The sequence below is a fragment of the Erythrolamprus reginae genome, chromosome 2 (assembly GCF_031021105.1).
Source record: "Erythrolamprus reginae isolate rEryReg1 chromosome 2, rEryReg1.hap1, whole genome shotgun sequence".
In the NCBI taxonomy this organism is placed as follows: Eukaryota; Metazoa; Chordata; class Lepidosauria; order Squamata; family Dipsadidae; genus Erythrolamprus; species Erythrolamprus reginae.
Window position 1 is genome coordinate 293076058 of NC_091951.1, and position 22252 is coordinate 293098309.

Here is a 22252-nt window from a genome sequence, read left to right on the forward strand (position 1 = left end):
GCGCCTACTTTTGCCACAAAAACTGGGAAAATTTATAAACCCCTGTATAAGTCGAGGGTGGAAATTGCAGCGGCTACTGGTAACTTATAAAAATGGAAACCAATAAAATTACATCAATTGAGGCATCAGTAGATTAAATATTTTAGAATATTTATTTCAAAGAAAGCCAGTAAACTAGCTCTGTAAGTTTAAAAGAGGGTAAACAGGTATATATCCCCCAAGGCAGGTATAGGCAAAAAAATTGCAAGTACCTAGGTACTTACCTTAATCCCCTGCTCCTGCTGGTTTGGGTTAGGGTTAGGATACTTGACCTCTCCTTGCCTCAAAGAGATACAATTTCCCTCTATATTTACAATTACTGAACATCCAAAATATACTTAATTCTATGTATATATGCCATATGTGTAAATAAATATTACACACAGGCACACAAAAATATACTGTACATTATCTACTATATAAACTGTATGTGTATATACAGAGAGAGAAAGAGAGAGAGCTCTTGTAAAATTATATATGGTACATTCAACCTCACTGTAATAGGAAAACAAACCCAGAGTCCACTTTCTGCCACACAGTTAACCATAACTAGAACATTACACATGTCTTCAGATGTACCGGTACTTCCCTAGCTTGCACATCACTGTTAGAGCTAGGAAATGTCATGGATTGAGTAAAATGTGGTGATTTTCACTTAACAATGCTTTTGCTTAACAACAAATTTTGAGCTCAATTGTGGTCATAGGTCTCTATCTGTCTGTCTGTCTGTCTGTCTGTCTTCCTTTCCTGTCTGTCTGCGCCCCCCTCCTGTCCCCTCCCCGGGTAAATTACAGAGTCAATACTGTATTGTTTTTTTATTTAAGGTTACAAAGCAAATGAAGAATCATTTTGAGTATTCTTTAAAATTTCTTCAGTGAGATCCATAGCTAATCTGGCAAAAAAAAATTCACCTGGCAAAAAATTTTATTGTTGACATTAGGCACAGCCAGAGAGATGTCTTAAAAGGCAAACAAACTGTCAAAAAAGTATGTTTTTAAAAAATATAATATTTTGGTTGTTGAATTTAATTCTGCCTTGGCGCGGAGCAGCACCCGCAGATGGGTGGCTGGCAAGGACCACGCATTCCCATCTTTGTGTCCGCTGGGGTTAAAGGAAAGTTTAGGGACCCCCGCCCCTTGGAGAAATGCCTCGTTGGTGACATTCTGAGCGTTTTTGCCTCCCCACTCCGAAAACCCCACTTCTCGGCAGCTTGCCCAGGCTGAGAGGAGAGTGATTTTAAAAGGCACTCTCAGCTTGGGGTTTTCTCCCCGCTGAAATGTTGCTCGCCCGCCGCCCTCAACACCCGCTTTGTCCTCGACCCGGCAGAAGAAAACCGCGTCCTTTCCTGTTGCTCTCTTCCCGAGAGGTGGGGTGAGGGGGTGTTGAGAAGACAAGCAAGAATCCACCCCCCACACACACACACCTCATCGGCTTTTCCCCCCTCTAGCGCGGCATTGGAGTGTTTGGCTGGCTCCTTTTCTTGCGGGGAGAGGGGGGAAAAGCTGGGGGGGGGATTCTTGCTTCTATCTTCTCGCCACCCCCCCCCCCTACACCTCACCGGCTTAGGAATGTCGTTGCCTCCCACAGCCACTTCCCCACGCGCTTCGGATGTGCCTGCCTTTCCTACAGCGAAGACAGGCGGCACCTTCCCGAAGGGCTCAGCTAAGCGGGTGGGGGAAGGGCTGGCCATTTGCCGCCTCTCTCCGCTGTAGGAGGGGCAGGCGCAAGCAAAGCGATGTCCCAAAGCGGTCTCCGGGAAGGGACCGAGGGAAAGGCAATCGTCTGCCTTTCCTTCAGCTCAAAAGAGAAGGCAAATGCCCTGCCTTCCCCCAGCCAGTTAACCGAGCGCTTCAAGTTAACCGGCTGGGGGAAGGCGGGGCATTTGCCTCCTCTTTCGGGCTGAAGGAAAGGCAGACGATTGCCTTTCCCTCGGTCGCTTCCCGCAGACCGCTTTGGGACATCGCTTTGGGAGAGGGGGCAACTCCTCCCGGTTTAAGAAGCAAGAATCCCCCCCCCAGCGAAACGGCTTTTTTCTTGTTTAGCGTGGCGTTCGAGTGGTTGGCAGGTTCCTTTGTTTGCACGCAAGAGCCAACCACTCGAACGACGCGCTAAACAAGAAAAAAGCCGTTTGGCTAGGGGGGAGGGATTCTTGCTTCTTAACTGGGAGCAGTTGCCCCCTCTCCCAAAGCGATGTCCCAAAGCGGTCTCCGGGAAGCGACCGAGGGAAAGGCAATCGTCTGCCTTTCCTTCAGTCCGAAAGAGGAGGCAAATGCCCCGCCTTCCCCCAGCCGGTTAACTTGAAGCGCTCGGTTAACTGGCTGGGGGAAGGCGGGGCATTTGCCTTCTCTTTCGGGCTGAAGGAAAGGCAGACGATTGCCTTTCCCTCGGTCGCTTCCCGGAGACCGCTTTGGGACATCGCTTTGGGAGAGGGGGCAACTGCTCCCGGTTTAAGAAGCAAGAATTCCCCCCCCCCCCCAGCAAAACGGCTTTTTTCTTGTTTAGCGTGGCGTTCGAGTGGTTGGCAGGTTCCTTTGCTTGCACGCAAGAGCCAACCACTCGAACGCCGCGCTAAACAAGAAAAAAGCCGTTTGGCTGGGGGGGGGGGAAATTCTTGCTTCTTAACCGGGCAGTTGCCCCCTCTCCCAGAGCGATATCTTTAGCGGTCTCCAGGAAGCGGCTTAGGGAAAGACAGCCGTCTGCCTTTGCTTCAGCTCCAAAGAAGTTCTGGGAGAGGGGGCAACTGCCCGGTTAAGAAGCAAGAATCTACCCCCTAGCCAAACGGCTTTTTTCTTGTTTAGCGTGGCGTTCGAGTGGTTGGCTCTTGCGTGCAAGCAAAGGAACCTGCCAACCACTTGAACGCCGCGCTAAACAAGAAAAAAGCCGTTTGGCTAGGTGGATTCTTGCTTCTTGACCGGGCAGTTGCCGCTTCTTTCTAGCTGAAGCAAAGGCAGACGGCTGTCTTTCCCTCAGCCGCTTGCGCCCTCTTGTGGTGACATGTCAGTCACCCGATTATAAGTCGAGGTCGGGTTTTTCAGCCCATTTTTGGGCTAAAAAAACCCGACTTATACTCGAGTATATACGGTAAGTAAGAAAGTTGTTAGTTTTACAAAATAGCCCGCATAGAGTCCTTTTGCAGCAACAATAAAGCAACCGAGGTGCTTTAATTTGAGGATGGTTTATGTAATCTGCCCACAATAGCAGAAAAAATATCTAATTTACTAATATCAAGACTTGTTTGGAAAAAAGACTGGGACTGGCAGGAGATTTCTTTGTGCTGTCAGATTGGATCACTACAAACCAAATTTCAAATCCACTCTTGCCCTGGGCAGTTATGTGATGGCTGGACAGAATGGTGTATTTCCATGGCATTGAGAGGGTAGAGGAATTGTACCTTTGGATAGATGTGGAAGGACATCTCCTGATGAGCCAAGGTGTGTTTTTAGCATGGAATCAAGAGTAAATGGCCTTCAGGAGACAAATTGCTTTTTGGGGTGTCATTCTTAAAACCTATAAAATGCCTCCAAATATCCATGTTGAGGTTAATTTCAGTTGATGGGGGAGAGGAGAAGGAAAAGGAATCAACAAGAAGCGTTATACCCAGAGGTGGGCTGCGAACGTGTAACAGTGACGTGTGCTCGCCCCCGTGGCTCTGAGTACTACCAGAGTCCAGCACAATTCTGCTACTGCACCTGGGCAGGCATGGGCACAGTGTCTGCGCGCGATTTCGCTACCTGCCCAGGTGCAGTAGCAGAATTGTGCTGGACTCTGCTAGCAGGCCAGATTAGGCCCAAGAACTGAAAGCTACAAATCCCAGATATACTGTATAAACGTTAGAAAGCATTTCTCAACTTTTCATTCTGTTGGCTATTTCAGCTATTCCTAGTGGAAGGAAGTAGATGTTATAGGCGTTCATTTCAACCAGTCCCAAATATGTCGTAAGGCTAGTGTGTTTTGCACAAAGGAGAAGTGCAACCAAAGAGAGGAAAACATTTGTGCAAAATAAACTAGAAAACCAATGTCCTGATGAGGATATTTTCCATCTCTAAAAGACAAGAATTTGTGTTATAGTACATTATATGATATTTCACTTAGGCTGTAAGTTTGATCAATACAGAGGTTCTATTAATATTTCATAAACTAAAATGCAATGGAAAATAATGATTAAAAACACATCTCTGGCAGGGCACTCTGGTTCAATTATAAAGATCCAGTATAATTGCTACTCAATGTTATTTTTACTCATTAAAAGTTTAATATCTAAATATTATTCTTTTGGAGGTTACGCAAAAATGCATAAAATGTAACTTAATTATTTTTTATCATTTTGGAAGATTGTGTGTGTGTGTGTGTGTGTGTGTGTGTGTGTGTATGCATACATACACACACACACACACACATGCCCTCATCCCATATATTTCATGACTTCTCCAGTTTATGAAACAATTAAAATAAAAAACAGATGCATGTACCAGTCATACAGCTGAAATAGAAACAGAAGCAGCAGCCATTAACTAAACACTATCTAAATCCAACTGGTTTAGGCAAAGAAATAAAAGTTACCAAGTCAGGTGTAATAGAATTAATGGTCTCCTTAGAAATATAAGTCTACCAATTATCCATTTTACTACCTACTCAAGTCAGTAATCCTATAGAGATTTACCTAGAAGTAAATTTTCCTTAATCCAGTCAAATAAAATGCATTGAATGCTTTGTAATGGAAGGAGTATCATTTAAAAGATATGCATGAGAAACGTACAGAATATTGCCATTAGACACACATATATCCAAAACATTTTGTGATGTAAAGCATGATTACAATTATGTCCCATCAAGTCAATCTTAGTGACACACAGATTTTCTCCATGAGGTGTAAAACAATACAGCAACTCAACTGGGAAATCAATTTAGAACAGAACCGGAATTTCAGAATCACTGCCTTTATTAAAATGTCACAATCTAATGTTTCATATTTTTAAAAAAGCAAAATACAAATTTAAGATAAATTTAATTTTCATTGGAGTCCAAGCCACCACTAGTTTTTCTTCATTGTCTACCCTGTTAATTTCAGCTGTTTTTCAAAAACAGAAATACTGGATTGTTTTTTATAAGTTATAATTCTCTTGAAGATAGATAGCTGTGCTAATTTGGTCAACTGAATTTATAGGTAAAGTTAGATTGCTTTTAAGTCCTCCTCTTCCTACTCCTAGCCTTGTCAAGACATGCTTGCTGACTACTCATCTGTGCAAAATGAGCATGTTGGAATGCTAGATTCTAAAGCAATTACAGGAAAAGGATTTAGCATAGTTATCTGGATTTGGATTCAGTTATTCCCTTCCCTGAACAGAAAGCTCTAGCATATGGGAGCATTTGAATAAATTTGTTCCACCAGTTACACTAAATTTAGTAACTTTTGCTCAGCCAAATGGCTTGAATCACAATCAGAAACTTTTAACTCACATTAGATATATGTGGAAAATGTTACTACTGTGGGGATTGGTCAGATTAGAAAAAAGCAGCCCTCTCTGGATTATTTCAAAGTTCTCTTAGCTCGCTATCAAACTGACGATCTATTCGGTGTGGTTTATACCAGCAGCTTTATCTGGCTTCTTAGCAAATCAGGAAACATGAGCTGTTTAAAATATGCCCATATTTTCAGAAGTATTTACCCTTTTTCTGGACTTAAGCAGGCTATTGCATTAAATTTTCAGGGAGAAAATAATCTTCTCCTCACTAGACAGTCATTTCCCGACCCAACCCACATTTACGCTGCTAAATATTCAGTTTTCTTGGAACGTTTCCAGATCTTCCACATGCTCATCATACCATGGAAAGAAAGGAAGGGTATTTCCCTTTTGACAAACCTTTGCCACAGACATACTCTTCTTATTCAGTTCAACAAGCATCAACCAGCAAAACTGTTTCTCCGAAGTTCCTTTTTAAAATAACGATCTTTCAGTTCTCTGACTTACACAATTTCCTTTTACAAAACCCAGAGGGTGTTCAAACTAACGTCTCTCTTTTCCCTTTTCAAGCCATTGTTGCCTGTAAGTACAGGGACACACAAAGCTTCTAAGTTACACTTTGTGTATGCTTGTCATTCTACAAAAGAACAAAACATCCTTGGTGTCAAGGGCTTGGTTGCTGCATTTTCAGTGAAGTGCAGATAGCTGTCTTCAGATTCCTTTACTTTCTCTCCCCTCCCTTAAAACAGTTCAGTATTACAGCAAATACAAGCCTCTATTCATCACCATCTCCCAGAAGCCGCTTTTGGAAAGCAACCATTTAAAAATAAAAGCCCTCCTTGGGAGAAAACAAATAAATAGAAAAGCCTACCTTCTTTGGAATCATCTGCTTCGGAACCCATGATACCAACCTAAATCTTTGAAGATTTAGATGACGTGCCTGTTTGAGAAGCAGCAAAATGAACTTCTCAAAAGAAGAAAAGGGGGCTGGGACTAAAAGAGGAAAAGTTTTGTGAAATCAACCAATGAGAGCTCAGCGGTGCTCCAAAGTCCCACCTCTTGGAGAATGCATCTGAGAACCGTCTGAAAAAGAGCACCTTCAGACACCCCTTTTATTTGCCAGAAATGGCTGCCTGTTAGAGCTCAATGTATGCGATATACAATGTGAAACCACTGCAAGCCAAGCAGCAGAAAAAAGAATACCGAGGTTTTAAATATTGTTTTATAGGCTGACAAGGAGTTTGAGTCCATATCACAACAAACAATATAATTTTTTTTCTTCCATCTTTGCTATAAAAATCAGCCCACTTTAAAAAAAAAATCTAATCCGTAATTTTTGCTAGAAGTTTAGTACAATAAAGGAGGGTTCCCCCCATCTTAATTGTCATACATTTTTTTAAATTTTTTATTTATTTATTTAATCCAATATACCATACACATTGAAGAGAATAAACATGTAGTAATATATATCAAGGAAAGGATAGAAGAAAAGATTGAAGAATAGAGGAGGAGCTATATGAAAGAAAGAAAAGATACATGAGATATAGGATTTGATATGAGATATTGATTTGTGTTTTCATTTCCAGGATATCACACTAAATGACGACTGGTCAACAGCAGCCTATCCAAACACATGCAGATTCAGTTTTCAAAAACATACTGGGAAATACAGTAGTACCTCACCTATCGCTGGTGTTACATTCCAGACCTGGCCGCGATAGGTGAAATCCGCGATGGGGAATTTATCGACTGATAGTACTTATTTAAGTATATATATTGTAATTGTTTGGTAAGTTTTCATTGTTTTAAGTGTTTATAAACCCTTCCCACACAGTATTTATTTTAGATACAGTATTTAAATACAGTATTTACAATTTTAGATATATATTTTTTTTGGAAAAACCTGCCGATCGAGTTCGGCGGGCTGTTAAAATCTGCCGATCGACTTCCTCAGAAATGCGCGATGAAGTGAAGCCGCAGTAGGTGAAACGCGGTATAGCGAGGGACTACTGTATATGGTAGTTTTCAGAGTTCACTCTATCAACACACAGATTTGTCAAGTTCCAGAGGAACAGCCTATGTGGGCAAAGTGATACATTAATGATAATTTGTCCAACATTGGAACAAACCTTCTGATTTCCACATATACTTATGCAACTAATTTGAAGACTACATTAAGGTCTTGATCCATTAAACAGACAAATCCAACTGGGCTAAGCATATTATAATAAAATTTGTGAGACTGAAGCTAATACTGATCATATGCCCAAAGTGAATGATAATGCTTAATAACCACATAGAACAGGGATGTCAAACTCACAAAAATGTCAAACTCGCAATCACACTGTTGTCATGTGATGTATCAGGACTTCCCCCCCCCCTTCGCTAAAATGGGGATGGGGGTGAGCGCATGACACGAGTTTGACACCCGACACAGAAAGATCCTCAAAATGATGCCAACCTATACAAGCTAAAATGTCAAGATTTATCAGATTCTGATCACACATCATTACAAATTTTATTTAACTAATGCTTCAAGCAACTTGTTTACCCTACAATAAACAAGACTTACAATTTGGCATGATTTGTAACTGCTTTTGGGTGACAAGGGAACCAAATTTTATTAAAGATGTCAAATTAATTGATTGTTGTTTTGGCATATTTGGAGACAATATCCCATGGGATGGCTTGGGAAGGGGCAACTATTTCCCTTTTCCATGATGGTCAAATTATAAGGAGAAGGAACTCCACTAGGTAAACCAGAACCAGAAAATTAACTCTACAGGAAGGCTAAAGCTACGTTTATTAAGATTGGCTATAATAAGAGAATCTTCAAGTGAGATTGGGTTGTGCCTATTTCCCTATAAGAGGTATTTCAAGGTAGCCAGTGGTATCCACAAACATCTCCAATGGCAAACCATAATTTGTAAATTCAGACATTACAAAATTTATAAAGGTTTATGGATTAGAGCCAACAGGATTGGGCAGCATTTCAGATTCAAAGAGAAAAATGTGATCTAGAAGGCAGGGTGGGACTCTTGGAAGATCTGCCTGCAACTCCTGGAAGCAGCTGTGTCCTACCCAGTCCTATAGCTATAGCAGGATCCTGGGAAAAGGTAAGAGTTAGAGTTGCCGACAGATTTATTTGCTTTCACTTGCATGCTCTAAAATATACTTTGTTTTTCAAATCTGCAGTGCTGCATAGTCTTAATGTTAAAGCTATTCAATATGTGGTTTTTTTAAAATTTTGGCTTAATGCAACATGCAAGCCCTTCCAACAAAGACATTGTTAAGTTGTTCAACAAAGCATTCTTTCAAAAAGTTTTGAGTGACATTATTTACAGTATTTAGTCCTGAATTAGCTTAGCAGGTTGTTTCATAGACCTGAGTGTTTGTCCTGTCATATGAGACAAGGGTGTTTCTCTGTGCACCAATTGTTTTACAAGTGACATGTCTAATGTGTTTTCTTCATGAGTTGTCAATAGGTATTACCGGTACCAAGCTTTTGTGAAGACCTAGAAATGAGAATTTGAGGCTAAAATTGAGTCTGGAATAAGTTCTATATAGCCATGGTACAGCTGACAAATAAGTGTAACTCAGCAACTTAAGACTAATAACTTTTTATGCAACAATATACCTTGACAAACAACTAACTCTTATGGCTCCAAAGATTGCTACAGCCTTTAAGAACTTCTGCTTTTGTCACATTGATGGCAATTGCTATTGAATATTATATTTGCCTTATGTGGAGTCTCTGCAAACTGTGTGAGAAATGGCCATTATATACATTTTGAAACGTTTTTCTAATGATTCAATTTACACAGCTTCCAACTATTTGACAATCTTTTGAGCAAGAGATTATTGGAAAATGGTACTAGTAGTTGGATGACATATATTTGTTTGGGATCTTATAAGATCTCCAAGCTGCTTTGGAAGGTGATATTTGTTGCCATGTTTATGCAAAGATGTACCAGTTAATTTGGCATTCTATTCACTCCTTACCTTCTTGATCACTACAATAGCTAGAGTTTCATGACATTCCTCTATTATCAACCTGGTAATGGATACAGAGCAATTCAATTGAAATTCAATCTTAACAAAATGTAGATATTGTTTTTGTTAAATTTCCAAATGGCAAAAAAACCCAAAACCCTAGATGGAGTTGCTTTCCTCTTTGAAACCATGCAAATGAGAGTAGATAAATAAGTACCACTTTGTTGGGAAGATAAGAGTGTTCTGTATGCCGCAGTGTAGAATCATGCTGGCCACATGACTACAGAAATGTCTTTGTATAATGCTGTTGCTAAATAGAGATGAGCACCATCACCTAGAACAGTGATGGGGTGCCTTTTTTTGCTTGCGTGTCAAAAGGGTGCGTGCACAATAATGTGCATGCACATGGTCACATCCATAATGCAATGCCTTCTCTACAGATATGCATCCACACGCTGTCCCCTCGGCCTCACTGAAGCCTTCAGACTTCTGGTAGGCCCACTGGGCCGCTTTTCACCCTCCCCAGGCTTCAGGAAAGCCTAGGGAGCCAGTGGATGGCGAAAACAGGTCCATCTGGACTACCAAAAGTTTGTTTCTAAACCGCCTCCCCTGCTCCCCAGAAGGCCCAAATGGGAAAAAACAGCTTCCTCCTGCCCTCCAGAAGGCTAAAAATCAGCTGGTCAATGTGCACATGCACGCTGGAGCTAACATAGGACAACACCTCACATGCCCTCAGATATGGTTCTGCATGCCACCTGTGGTATGCGTGCCATAGTTTCACCATCACAATGCTAGAATCAACCATGACTGGATGGGGGGAACCTTTATTTATTTATTTATTTGATTTTTATGCCGCCCTTCTCCTTAGACTCAGGGCGGCTTACAACATGCTGGCAATAGCACTTTTTAAACAGAGCTAAGCTATTGCCCCCACAATCTGGGTCCTCATTTTACCTACCCCGGAAGGATGGAAGGCTGAGTCAACCTTGAGCCGGTGATGAGATTTGAACCGCTGACCTTCAGATCTACAAGTCAGCTTCAGTGGCCTGCAGTACAGCACTCTACCTGCTGCGCCACCCCGGCTCTTTAAATAATAGATATGAAACTAAATCAAAATTTGCCACCGCAGAGTCAGAGTTTTATAAGACCTAGCCTCAAATTATCTGCTCAGGCTGTTCAAAGTTCAAGATTTTGTTAGCTTTTTAAAATATGTTAATTTAAAATTTAATCATTCTTGCCTCCTAATCTTTTCAAACTTTTATATACAGCAATAGCACTTAAACTTATATACCTTCCATTTCACAGTACTTTATAGCCCTCTCTAAGCAGTTTACAGAGTCAGCATATTTCCTCCAACAACCTGGGTCCTCAAATTTTGTATTTTAGCATTTTATTTATTTTATTTATTGTATTGTATGCCGCCCCTCTCCGCAGACTCGGGGCGGCTAACAACAATGATAAAAACAGCATGTAGAAATCCAATTAGTAAAACAACTAAAAACCCTTATAATGAAACCAAACATACACACAAACATACCATGCATAACTTGTAATGGTCTAGGGGGAAGAAATATCTTAACTCCCCCACGCCTGGTGGCATGAATGAGTCTTGAGTAGTTTATGAAAGACAGGGAGGGTGGGGGCAGTTCTAATCTTCGGGGGGAGTTGGTTTCAGAGGGCCGGGCCACCACAGAGAAGGCTCTTCCCCTGGGGCCCACCAAACGATATTGTTTAGTCGACGGGACCCGGAGAAGGCCAACTCTGTGGGACCTTATCGGTCGCTGGGATTCGTGCAGTAGCAGGCGGTTCCGGAGGTAATCTGGTCCCATGCCATGTAGGGCTTTAAAGGTTATGACCAACACTTTGAATTGTGACCAGTCAGGGTCCACTGTGAGGGAGATATACAGTTCAGAAATATAAATAAATTTGCAGAATTATTTGTGGCTGGATCCATGCTATTAAATTTTGCTTAGGGCAATTTTTGCTTTACAAGCCTGTCTCCCCTCCCCCCACCCAACTTCTGAAATGCAAGGGATGGAAAGTCATAGATCCAATTGTAATCTCCATGTCTCATGGCTAGATGAGAAATTCAGAATCATATGAGGACTAACTGGAAAATAATGCCTCCAATATTATAATCCACCAATAGATGGCAATGCTGATACAGTACACTTGAAACTTTGGTATGTGCTTTAACATCTGGTCTTTTACTCCACTTAGTAGAAAGATGTTGTGAGAAAAGTCCTCCTTGCCTTTCATAAACTTCTTAAAACCCACCTCTACTGTCAAGCATGGGGGAACTGAGACATCTCCCCTTGCCTATGTAGTTTTATGTATGGAATGTTTGTGTGTATGTTTTTATATAAGTTTTTTTTTAGGTTTTTAATGTAAAATTGTTATGTTAGACTTAATATTAGATTTGTCATTGTATACTGTTTTATCACTGCTGTGAGCCGCCCCAAGTCTGCAGAAAGGGGCGGCATACAAATATAAATTTAAATAGAAAAAATAAATTTAAAAATAGAAATAGAAAAGTTGTGTTACTATTGTTCATGAAATTGAAGCCTGACAAGAGTACAGTAGTCCCTCGCTATACCGCGCTTTACCTACTGCGGCTTCAATTCATCGCGGGTTTCTGAGGAAGTCGATCGGCAGATTCAAACAGCCCGCCGAACTCGATCGGCAGGTTTTTAAAAAAAAAAAAATATATCTAAAATTGTAAATACTGTATTTAAATACTGTATCTAAAATAAATACTGTGTGGGAAGGGTTTATAAACACTTAAAACAATGAAAACTTACCAAACAATTACAATATAAATACTTAAATAAGTACTATCAGTCGATAAATTCCCCATCGCGGATTTCACCTATCGCGGCCAGATCTGGAACGTAACACCAGCGATAGGTGAGGGACTACTGTACTCATCAATTCATTTTAAGCAACACGCCATGATTGAATTCTGTGTGATTATCAGAGGTTTAGTTAGTTTGATGTCAAGCTATTCATATTTACTGAAGAATTAGCTTTTTCCTACTAAGGGGCATTTACTTCATAATCCTGAAAAACTCATTAATTGGTTTGCCTTGTTCTTTCTCTTTTGAGGCCTTGCTGTTAGAAGTGTTGCTGTGTTGAGAAACCCAGAAAAGTTTAGAACTCCTGCATCTTCTCTAGGGTCATTGCAAGTCCAAAGCTAACAGGCAGGTAAGGGGATGGGAATAAGGGTGTGTGTAAGAGTGGCCAATACAGTATAAGCACTGTGAGACTGGGGGAGACTGGGTAGGTGAGATAGACTTTCCTGAGGAACTTGCTACCTTCCCTGCAGACTTCTCCATTGACTTTTCCCCTGCAATCACAAACAACTTTACAATTTCTGCTAACTTCCCAATTGATTTCTGGAAATCTAGCTGGCTAATCTTGGCAGCCCAAAAGCAGTGCTCCCAGCTGATCAGGAGGGAATGGAGATTTTACAGTATCGTTCCCCTACCATGCCCACCAAACCAAGCCATGCCCACAGAACTAATAGTGAAACATTTTGAATCTCACCACTGGCCCCTATACCAGGGTTGTCAAACTGGAAGCCTAGGCCATGCCCACCCCTGCTCCGCAAAAGCAAAAAATGTTGTGATACATTGAAATATGTCATATGACGTGATTGAATTTGACACTTGTGCCCTATACATTCCAAATTCACCCAACTAAAGATTACAAACAGATATGAGAGTTTTAGTAATACAGTATATACCTTCCCATCTATAACTTGTCTTCCAGAATTTAATGCATTAAAATAAACTTAACTGTTTCTCATCTTCCCAAGACAGAGAAATAAATTGTGTCTGTGATACAAATATCAGCAAATAAGTCACTTACTTAATTGGGTAATTAAACAATGAAGGCAGGCACCTAATTTTGGCTATTTAAAAGTCTGCATTAACTTTGATATTAAAAGCATAGACCTATAGAAACAAAAGAGAGCAAGTTAAGCCAACAGGCTAGAAACTGGGAGATGGTGAATTCTAATCACAACATAAGCACAAAGCCAGCTGCATTTCCTTGAGCCAGTATCTCTTATTCAGCCCTAGGAAACAGACAATGGCAAACCACTTCTGAAGAACCTTGGCAAGAAAACTGCAGGAACTAGTCCAGAATTTTAAAAAAAATCTGACTCAGAAGCATAAACACACACATACACAGAGAGAGAGAAAGAGAGAGAGACAGAATGATAGTGGGCTCAGCTTTCCTTCTGAAAATTGCCTTTAACATTGAACTATTTCTATTTTCTGTAAAGCAACATCAGACTATGAATGGATCCTGATTAATGATTTTAATTGTAGCATTGCTGTTTGGATCTAGGCAGAGTTGGTATTCAGCAGGTTCTGATCAATTCTGGAGAACTGATAGCAGAAATTTTGAGCACTTTGGAGAACTGGTAAATACCACCTTTGGCTGGCCCCATCGTCATATTGGCAGGCCAAAGTCTCTAACTCCAAATGATGTCTGTACATGGATATATTCTCTGCCTCAAAAGTTCCAGCTGTTCGGGAGCAAATGGGGATTTTTCAGTATCCTTCCCCTGCTACCCCCAAGCCATGCCCACCAAACCACGCCCACCAGACACCAGAAGTACCACACCATGCCCTCCAAACCACGCTAACAGAACCAGTAGTAAAAAATTTGAATCTCACCACTGGATCCAACTATGTTCATAAGTGGCTGATATAAAGAGCTTTGCAAGAATTGGGTCTGGGAGCTACTTTACCAAGAAATTCCTGGATGGTAGCTAGACTCGGAAGTAAAAAAATGCCCAGAAATAATCTAGTGGCAAACTACTTCTCTTGTGCTGCTTGAAAGATGCCATGGCAATTTTCAGGAGCTGAGCTCACTTCGAATCTTCATCTTTTTACTTCTACTTGTAGATAAATTGGTATCGTTCAATATATAGCTAAAATAGGGGAGTTGGCATACAGAAATAAGATTCTAAGTTCAGCCAGTAATAACGAGGATCCAGCTTTAAAAGCTGTTCATTAAAGTAACACTCTAGCATATTAAAAGTTCACTGAAACTGCTGCATTACCATATTTGGATGAGCGCCATGAACAATATAATACATTCAATTTGAGGACAGGGGAAACAAATAATTTCATTACTGAGCCTTCAAAAAAAAGGCAAATTGATAGAGTAATATTGTGCCATACTCATTAAGTTGAATCCATGTATTAACAATCAGCTCTTGGCTCTAGTGAGAACTACACAAATTCTATACTCAAGTATACAGAAATGCAAAGAAAAAGATGAATCATTAGTTTCACTTTTCAGTATGAATATTCATGTATGACCAACTTAATTTGAAAACAAGAGTAGTAGAACATCACAGTGTTCAGGCAGACAATCTATTGTCCTCCAAAGCTTTTCAACTCTTAACTCACCAAATCCCTTGTCATCCATTCTGTGACTAAACATCCAAATATTTGAAAAGCACAAAATTTCTTCCTTAGATATTCTGAATGTCTTTTTCTCACCTGGATTAGATGTAATTTATACTGCTTTAACACATACACCTACAAAGATCAGAATAGCGCAATCAACATTATATGCTCTGATACTCTATGGAAGCAAGAACCAGACTTCAAAGAGACAAAGAAGTGGGTTACAAAGTATTGATGCTTTTAAACTTGAAAAAGATTTCTGTGGGAAGCCAAGAAAATACAAATGAATCATCAAACAAATGAAGGCAGAGTTCTCTCAATGCTCAAATGATCAGTCTCAAATTATCCTCCTTTAGACATATTATGCTAAGACCTACGTAGTTCTCTACAGGAAACTGTAATGCTGAGAAAGGTAGACAGAAGGAGAAAAAAATGGAAGAGCATCAGCAATCAGATGGACTTAGTAAGGATGGTGATGAGTGCACTGTTAGCATATCTGAAGGACCAATTAAGGGAAGGATTGCCATAGAGAAAATCTAACTATGGGGTCACTAAGAGTCAACACCAAACTGATGACATATAGTCAATTTCTTTCACTGTATGCTGCAAGGCAAAGATACATGCCACATCTAGCCTTAAATTGAATTCTGCACCCTCATTTGATAAGTAATCATTTTGTGGAAGCAAAAAATTACTTGGCACAAGATTAAGGTCATTTCTTAATTAACCTCATTGCAATTATGTGTCACCATAACAATTTACTACATTTAATATTTTGTGAAGGTTTATTAAGACACTTGTTTTTTAGAATAGGCATACAAGTTCAGTAAAAAGTTTGATTTAATGGACAATCCTCTCGCTCTTACTTAGCAGACTTGGGATGCAATGGAAAAAAAAATCCACCTGTGAATTGTCTCCAAACCCCTGCACACACAACTTTTAATTCTATTATTATTGTTGTTGTTGTTGTTGTTGTTGTTATTATTATTATTATTATTATTATTATTTAGATTTGTATGTCGCCCCTCTCCGAAGACTATTTGCAGAGGTTTGACCAGATCTTCATATATAAGGTTGCTGCTCTGAACTCAAGCTGTTTTCTTGCAGATGTTTCATTACCATTTTCAGTGCTAAAGGAAGTAGGAGTTTGTTCTCTGTTGCTGCCCTATCAGTCTTGGAAGGAATGTTCACACTCTCAGGGCAACCACAGAAAGCAAATTCCACTCTCTTCTAGCACCTTACCCAGCTGACTAATGAAACGTCTGAAAGAAAACCACCAACCTCAGAGATCACAAGGACCCTAAAGTTCAATCCCAAGTTAAAATATCCTCTTTTAATGGCCGTTAAATTTATTTTAATTGTCCAACAATATACTATAAAGTCAGTTTATATTATCTGCATATTGTATACTTTTAGATTACTTTCAAATTTTATGGGTTTTTAGAACTAACAAATGCATCCTTTCTGCAACTAATCCATTGGGAATTTACCTTGGGACTAAACTACTTTCCTATAAAATAGTGAAAAGTGCCATATTCAAGAACTGAAAATTGAAAATTGAATAGTAAACTCATAGTAAATTGAGTTAGGCAGATGTGGCAAGAACTGGATCTGGGAGTATGAAGATATGGAACATGTCCTTTATGTTGGTCCTTAAAATGTAGATATTAATTATAATAAGGAAATTCTCAATTTAATCGATGAATGGAAAGCATTACACTATTTTAACCTATTATTCATGCTTAAAATTATACGTGGGATTTTATGCATGTATAAAATGAAAATGGGGATTTTATGCAAACCATGTAAAATACAATTTTTATGCGTGTGCAAAGTGTATAGGATATGGACAGATGTTAATTGTCACTAAGATTGATTTACAGTTATGTCTTTAAAGGTATTTTGCACAATTCAAAACACACTGATGATGTCTCCTCGAATGGTGACAAAACATTTGCAACCAAGTTGCCAAGCTCGGAGCTCAAACCAACAGCCTGTTATGTCTGTCTGAAATCTGCTAACCAGCATCTGTTAAATCCAGGGTTTTCTGAGGGCTCAAGATGTTTACTTCTGGTTTCTCATACAAAGTGGCCCATAGCAAACAATGGTTTCACGTAGCAACTATGAGGTTCACATAATGACCACAGCATTGTCTTTATGACCCTTGCAAACTGTACATGTTGACATAGATATGAACACTTACTCTTTCACAGAACTTCTTCAATATAACCAAGGTTACTGTGGAGGAACGTCAGAGTTCTCCAGCAATGCTGCTGATTTTGTTTGCTTGTTTAATTTATATGCAGCCTATTTTGTTATTAAGCAGCTCTGAGCAGATTTACAAGATGAAAATGACAATACAACATATTAAACAATAAAATGATAATATCTGCTAATTTTAATGTCAATATTTATGTAGAGGAGGAACTAATGCAATGGGGTGGAGTAGTAGTTTTCTTTTAGTAAATACTGTTTCTGCAAAGCCCTCTGGTCATAAAACCACCTAAATCAGAAACGAGAGTATCAGATGTTCTAGATTCTGCATTTAGAAGTTTCCATAGTTACTGGACCTTGCAAAAACAAGGCTTTAAAAAAAATCAGCATTATGAACCATGAGCTAATAAGTTACTCAGCCTTGATTGATAGCATTATACCAGACATTCATTTGTTTATGTTTGAAACAAGAATTATACTGTTCCTTTTGATCTTCACTAGGATAAGGAAACTACCATTGCAAAGGTTCTGCATCTATTCCAAAGTCAATATATAAGCTACCAGCAATTTCAAAATGAGCAACATTCAAGGAACCCATAATGCCATATTAGATACATAACTAAAGATAAAACTTGTTTCTGTGCATTTCAGCCAATCAACTAAAATTTCAGGACATTATGGGACAAAAGGCCAGTGACTTTTTACCGCCAACCTGAAAAAGTTTATTCCTGAAACAGTTCCCAAGCTATAGAATTCACATTCCATGTAGTTACTACCTTGCAAAAATTCAATATCTGGTCATCTTTTAATTGAATTAAATATGTGCTCTGATGTTTTTTATCCTATATCTTATTATAAATGTGCAATACTGATTTGTTTTAATTGTTTAATATTTGTAATTTTTTTAGAAGGTCTTGCTACCGTTTTTTTAGTTTCTAACTCACTGTAAATTAGTGGCTTTTTAAAAATATCAGTTGTTCTTGTATGGCTAAATGACTTAAATTATTTGGTTATAATACTATGCTTGATAAGTAGGAATATCCAAAAACATAAGGGCTAAAATTTATATTGAATTATAATTTGAAAGAAAATTTTAATTGAATTATATATCGATGGTATCTAACTCCAGACAGATTGTTAAAGATGTTTAATATCATTCCCTTTTTTAAATGTTACTTTGTATTTTAATGTAAGATGTTGAAACTTAATAAGGATTTTTAAAAAGTCAATTGTCCTTTTAAATGAGTATGCATGTTAGAAATATTAGATTCTTTTACAATGGTTATATGCATTAGAAAATCAAACAGGCCTCCTCACAATAGCCACACACTGGATAAGCTTCTAAATTGATAAAATGCCAATAACATAAGTTGGATTGCTAGTGTGATTGACAAAGTATCACCCAAAGAAGTTGATGACAATTTTGCAGTAGTGGGAAGTCTAAAGAAAATAAGGCTATGGATGAAGCAGTAAACAAATCTGATGCATCAAGGATAATGTGTAATTACAGAAAGTTAGGGAGATAAATTGAATGGTGTAGGTGTAATCTAGATGTAGCAATATTTATTTTTCTTATTGGATATCTTTAATTTCTTCACACACTTCTTTTTGTTCCTTTTTCTAGTTTTTTACAATGCTGTCTGTGTTGTAACATCACTTTTCTTTTTGATAATTTTATTGGTACCTGTTGATTCTATGCCAAGGTAAAGTAGGATGGTTTATTATTTTTATCTTCTCAATAGATCCAATGGGAGAGTGGTGATGGCAACAAGTGGTGGCAACAGGCAGCGGTGATCCCTGCTGCTTGGAACAGCTGATAGGCGATATTCTGGGAGGTTAATCCAACCGCTGATAGGCAGAGGCAGACGCAAACAGTGATGGTGACAAATCTCGCCAATAGGCGTCTCATGTGGAAGCCGAAAATGAGGTGCCTGGAGGCTAAAAACAGCCGAGGGAGGGAGAGGGGAGGCCCTGCCAATATTTGTTCTATGACACAGAGACATTTCCACACACTTTTTTGGGGAGAAGAAGTTCATCTTATAGTGCAAAAAATACAGGTAATTAGATACTCTTTGTTTAGATTGATCTGGTTCTCGTTCATTTTTTACATAGAAATTTACTGTATTGTTTTAAAATTCTGTAAGTCATTTAACATCTTTAATGAAAGATAATTGGCTAAATAAAATAAAGTGAAATACTTTTAAGAAAAATGATTTGGTCAGAATTCTAGAATAGATTATAGAAACCTAATACAAATTGTCACTTTATGTTTGTTACAGCTCCTCACTTGAGTTGAACCTTGACTTAATCATCCCTGATTACATTTCAGTGACACTATGGGTTAACAGTTAATATATTCCCACATTTAACTTAAATACATGATGAAAATAAGTTGCTCACTAATAGCACCCAACTTCATTGATGTCAGATTGGCGGCTAGTACAAAATCTATTTTTCATCTATTGACTGTATTCTCATGATACACAGTAGAATGAACCAGCGAAAACTTTTTTAAAAACATATTATGCAAACTCAAGTATTTATGATCAGTTTACAGTTGAGTGAGCTCTGCATATCTTCCTGGATAATTTATGATTCAGTATGTCTTGCAAATCAGAAAAAAAAACCCTGGCTTGAGTAAATCACATGTTAGTGTGTCATTCAGATACAAACGTTTGAGGAAGTTATGATGAATGTTTCCCCAAACTTACAGTGTGGCTCTTGTTGACATTATCTGAATCTTGGAACATGGTCAGATGGAGTGCTGAAAAATGGTATCTCTTAGAGAACTCCTTCTCTATAGTTTCTTCCACATCTGTCCCTATCTGTAGGTTGCTGTGCTTGATATCCAACCTTTAATTTCTTCCCTTCCACTGGTTGATTGAAAAATGGGATAAAGTTTAAGTCATTGAGAGGAAGGGAGAGGTTTTTCAACTGAATGTAAGAAAACATGCAAGCGGAAAAGCTTCTTCAGTGATTACCCTTAATGGTTATTTGGAAACCTCAATAGTGCAGTGCATCTACTTAAGCTGAATCAAGAGGTGCTTAAAAGAATGCCAGCTACACTACTTAAATTCTTTGTTTCCAGGCTATATTTAAAGTTGGAAGTGTCTTCGGAAAGGGGCGGAATACAAATCTAATAAACTATAGCTATAAGTAACTATTTCGATGCAACTATTTAAAGGCTTCAAAAGCAGTTTGTATTAGGAACAAGGCCTTCTCAACAGCAGCCCTCCACTTTTGGAACTAGTTTTCAGTTGACCCTCAACAGGTCTATAAGTGGAGACTAAAATTTCAAAAGTATAAGTTGGCTCATAACTGAATTGGAACTCTAATAAGTCCTTTGGCACAAAACATTTTTGAATCTTGTCCTCTATCTGTTTTTAACTGTTTTTTAATATTATATTTGTTTTCCATTGTAACTTTGTTTTATTGTTGTTGTGAGCTGCCCCGAGTCTTCGGAGAGGGGCGGCATACAAATCTAATAAATTATTATTATTATTATTATTATTATTATTATTATTATTATTATTATTATTATTATAAAAATTGAATAAATATTGATTTAAAATAATTTGACCAAGCTATCCTAAGAGGTTTAAACCACATTGTTTTGATTAATTTACATTTATTTTTCTAATAAGTTGATTTATGTTCTAACTAATATGAGTCCTTCTTAATAAAACAAACATTTAACTTGTTTCTGACCATTTTCAAACGTTGGAACAACCGTGGCTGTTTGTAGCAAAGTCAACCTTAGCAATACTGCTCCTCATTCTCAGGAGTGATCCCCCCCCCGCTTTTTTTTCATTTATCACATGACGTTTCCTTGCGATTTTTCTTCCACACTTAGAAAAAAATGCTGCACTGATGATTTTTATGACATACTAAATTAAACATTTAGTCTAATTGCACAATCATCAGCAAAGTAGTCCCAAAAACTGCTGTAAGAATCTAACCAAGGAACTAAGTACAGAAAATAAATTTCTATTTACAGTGGACAGAGAAGATGGTGTTCATCCATCATGTTCAAAAATGATCTTGACATCTAACAGGTTGTGGCCTGTCTACGATGTGTCTGCAAAGTGGTTGCTGAGGCCTATATGGGCATGAAATGTTGGGCAGGCATGTGTAGGCAACATAGTCGAGCATTTACATCTCTGGCTTTTCAGACTGCTCGCTTTTCTTGTGCTATGATTGTTCTTCTGTTGTCAGATGTCTGGCAGCCTTGGTGGATCAGCATGTGCGATGTTGATCGATCTTGTGCCAGGGTTTCCCAGAAGGTGGTGTCAATATCAAGGGACTTGAAGGAGGCTTTCAACATTTCTTTGTATCATTTCCTTTGTCCCCCATACGATCGCTTTCCTTTAGGCAGCTGACCATAGAGGAACTGTTTAGGGATGCAATTATTATTATTATTATTTATTAGATTTGTATGCCGTCCCTCTCCGTAGACGTGGTCTGGCATCATTGCAACGTGGCTTTCCCAGTATCAGCAGGGTGTGAGTTGATGTCCACTATTTACAGTGGACAGAGAAGAAATAAAACAGCACAATACTACATACACAAATCCTAGAAAAATATTTTCTTCTCTGTTGGGATAATTTTTCTTCACAGATTTATACTTCTTTTCATTTTAATTAAAATCCTACTGTACAGGAATGGTTATTAGTGCTGACACCATGAAAAAAAGAGGAAATGCCAAAGAAGTCTATAAATGTATCATAATCCATAGATTCACACTGAGGGCCTACCTAATCTTAGCAAGACAATTGTTCTATAAAAGAGAACATTACACATCTCCTACTTGTTGTGCTTGTAAAAACTGAAACACTACCATCTCATACAAATCTCATATATGAATGAATAATGGTTAGAGAATGCTGGAATTCTCAACACAGATTATAATAAAGATTAGTGTGAGTAACTGAGTAATTTCCTTTACTGGTGGGTGTAGCTTCTTTTCAATACATAAAGGGACTAGAATCTTTTTAGGACTGGGGAGCAATGCTGGGGTTACAGTGGCCCTTAGTTTATCTTTATATACGGTAGCTTTTAGTCTCATTGCACTGTAAGGAATTTCATATATAAGAAGTATAGGACTCTTTTCCTCACACA

The 22252-nt window shown here is 38.6% G+C and overlaps 1 protein-coding gene across 3 annotated transcripts in view; it reads right to left on the bottom strand.

The window, feature by feature from the left end:
• TNFAIP8 (TNF alpha induced protein 8) overlaps positions 1-22252 on the bottom strand; it is a 43873-nt gene that overhangs the window by 15609 nt on the left and 6012 nt on the right. The window contains exon 1 of one of the 3 annotated variants that reach the window (XM_070742871.1): positions 6373-6478. The exons of 1 other annotated variant lie outside the window; for it this stretch is intronic. In XM_070742871.1, the coding sequence (XP_070598972.1) occupies positions 6373-6403 (31 nt within the window). In that variant the 5' untranslated portion in view covers positions 6404-6478. Of the gene's footprint in view, positions 1-5900; positions 6124-6372; positions 6479-22252 lie in introns of those variants that run through there. One more of the 3 variants, XM_070742873.1, reaches the window with a different exon arrangement.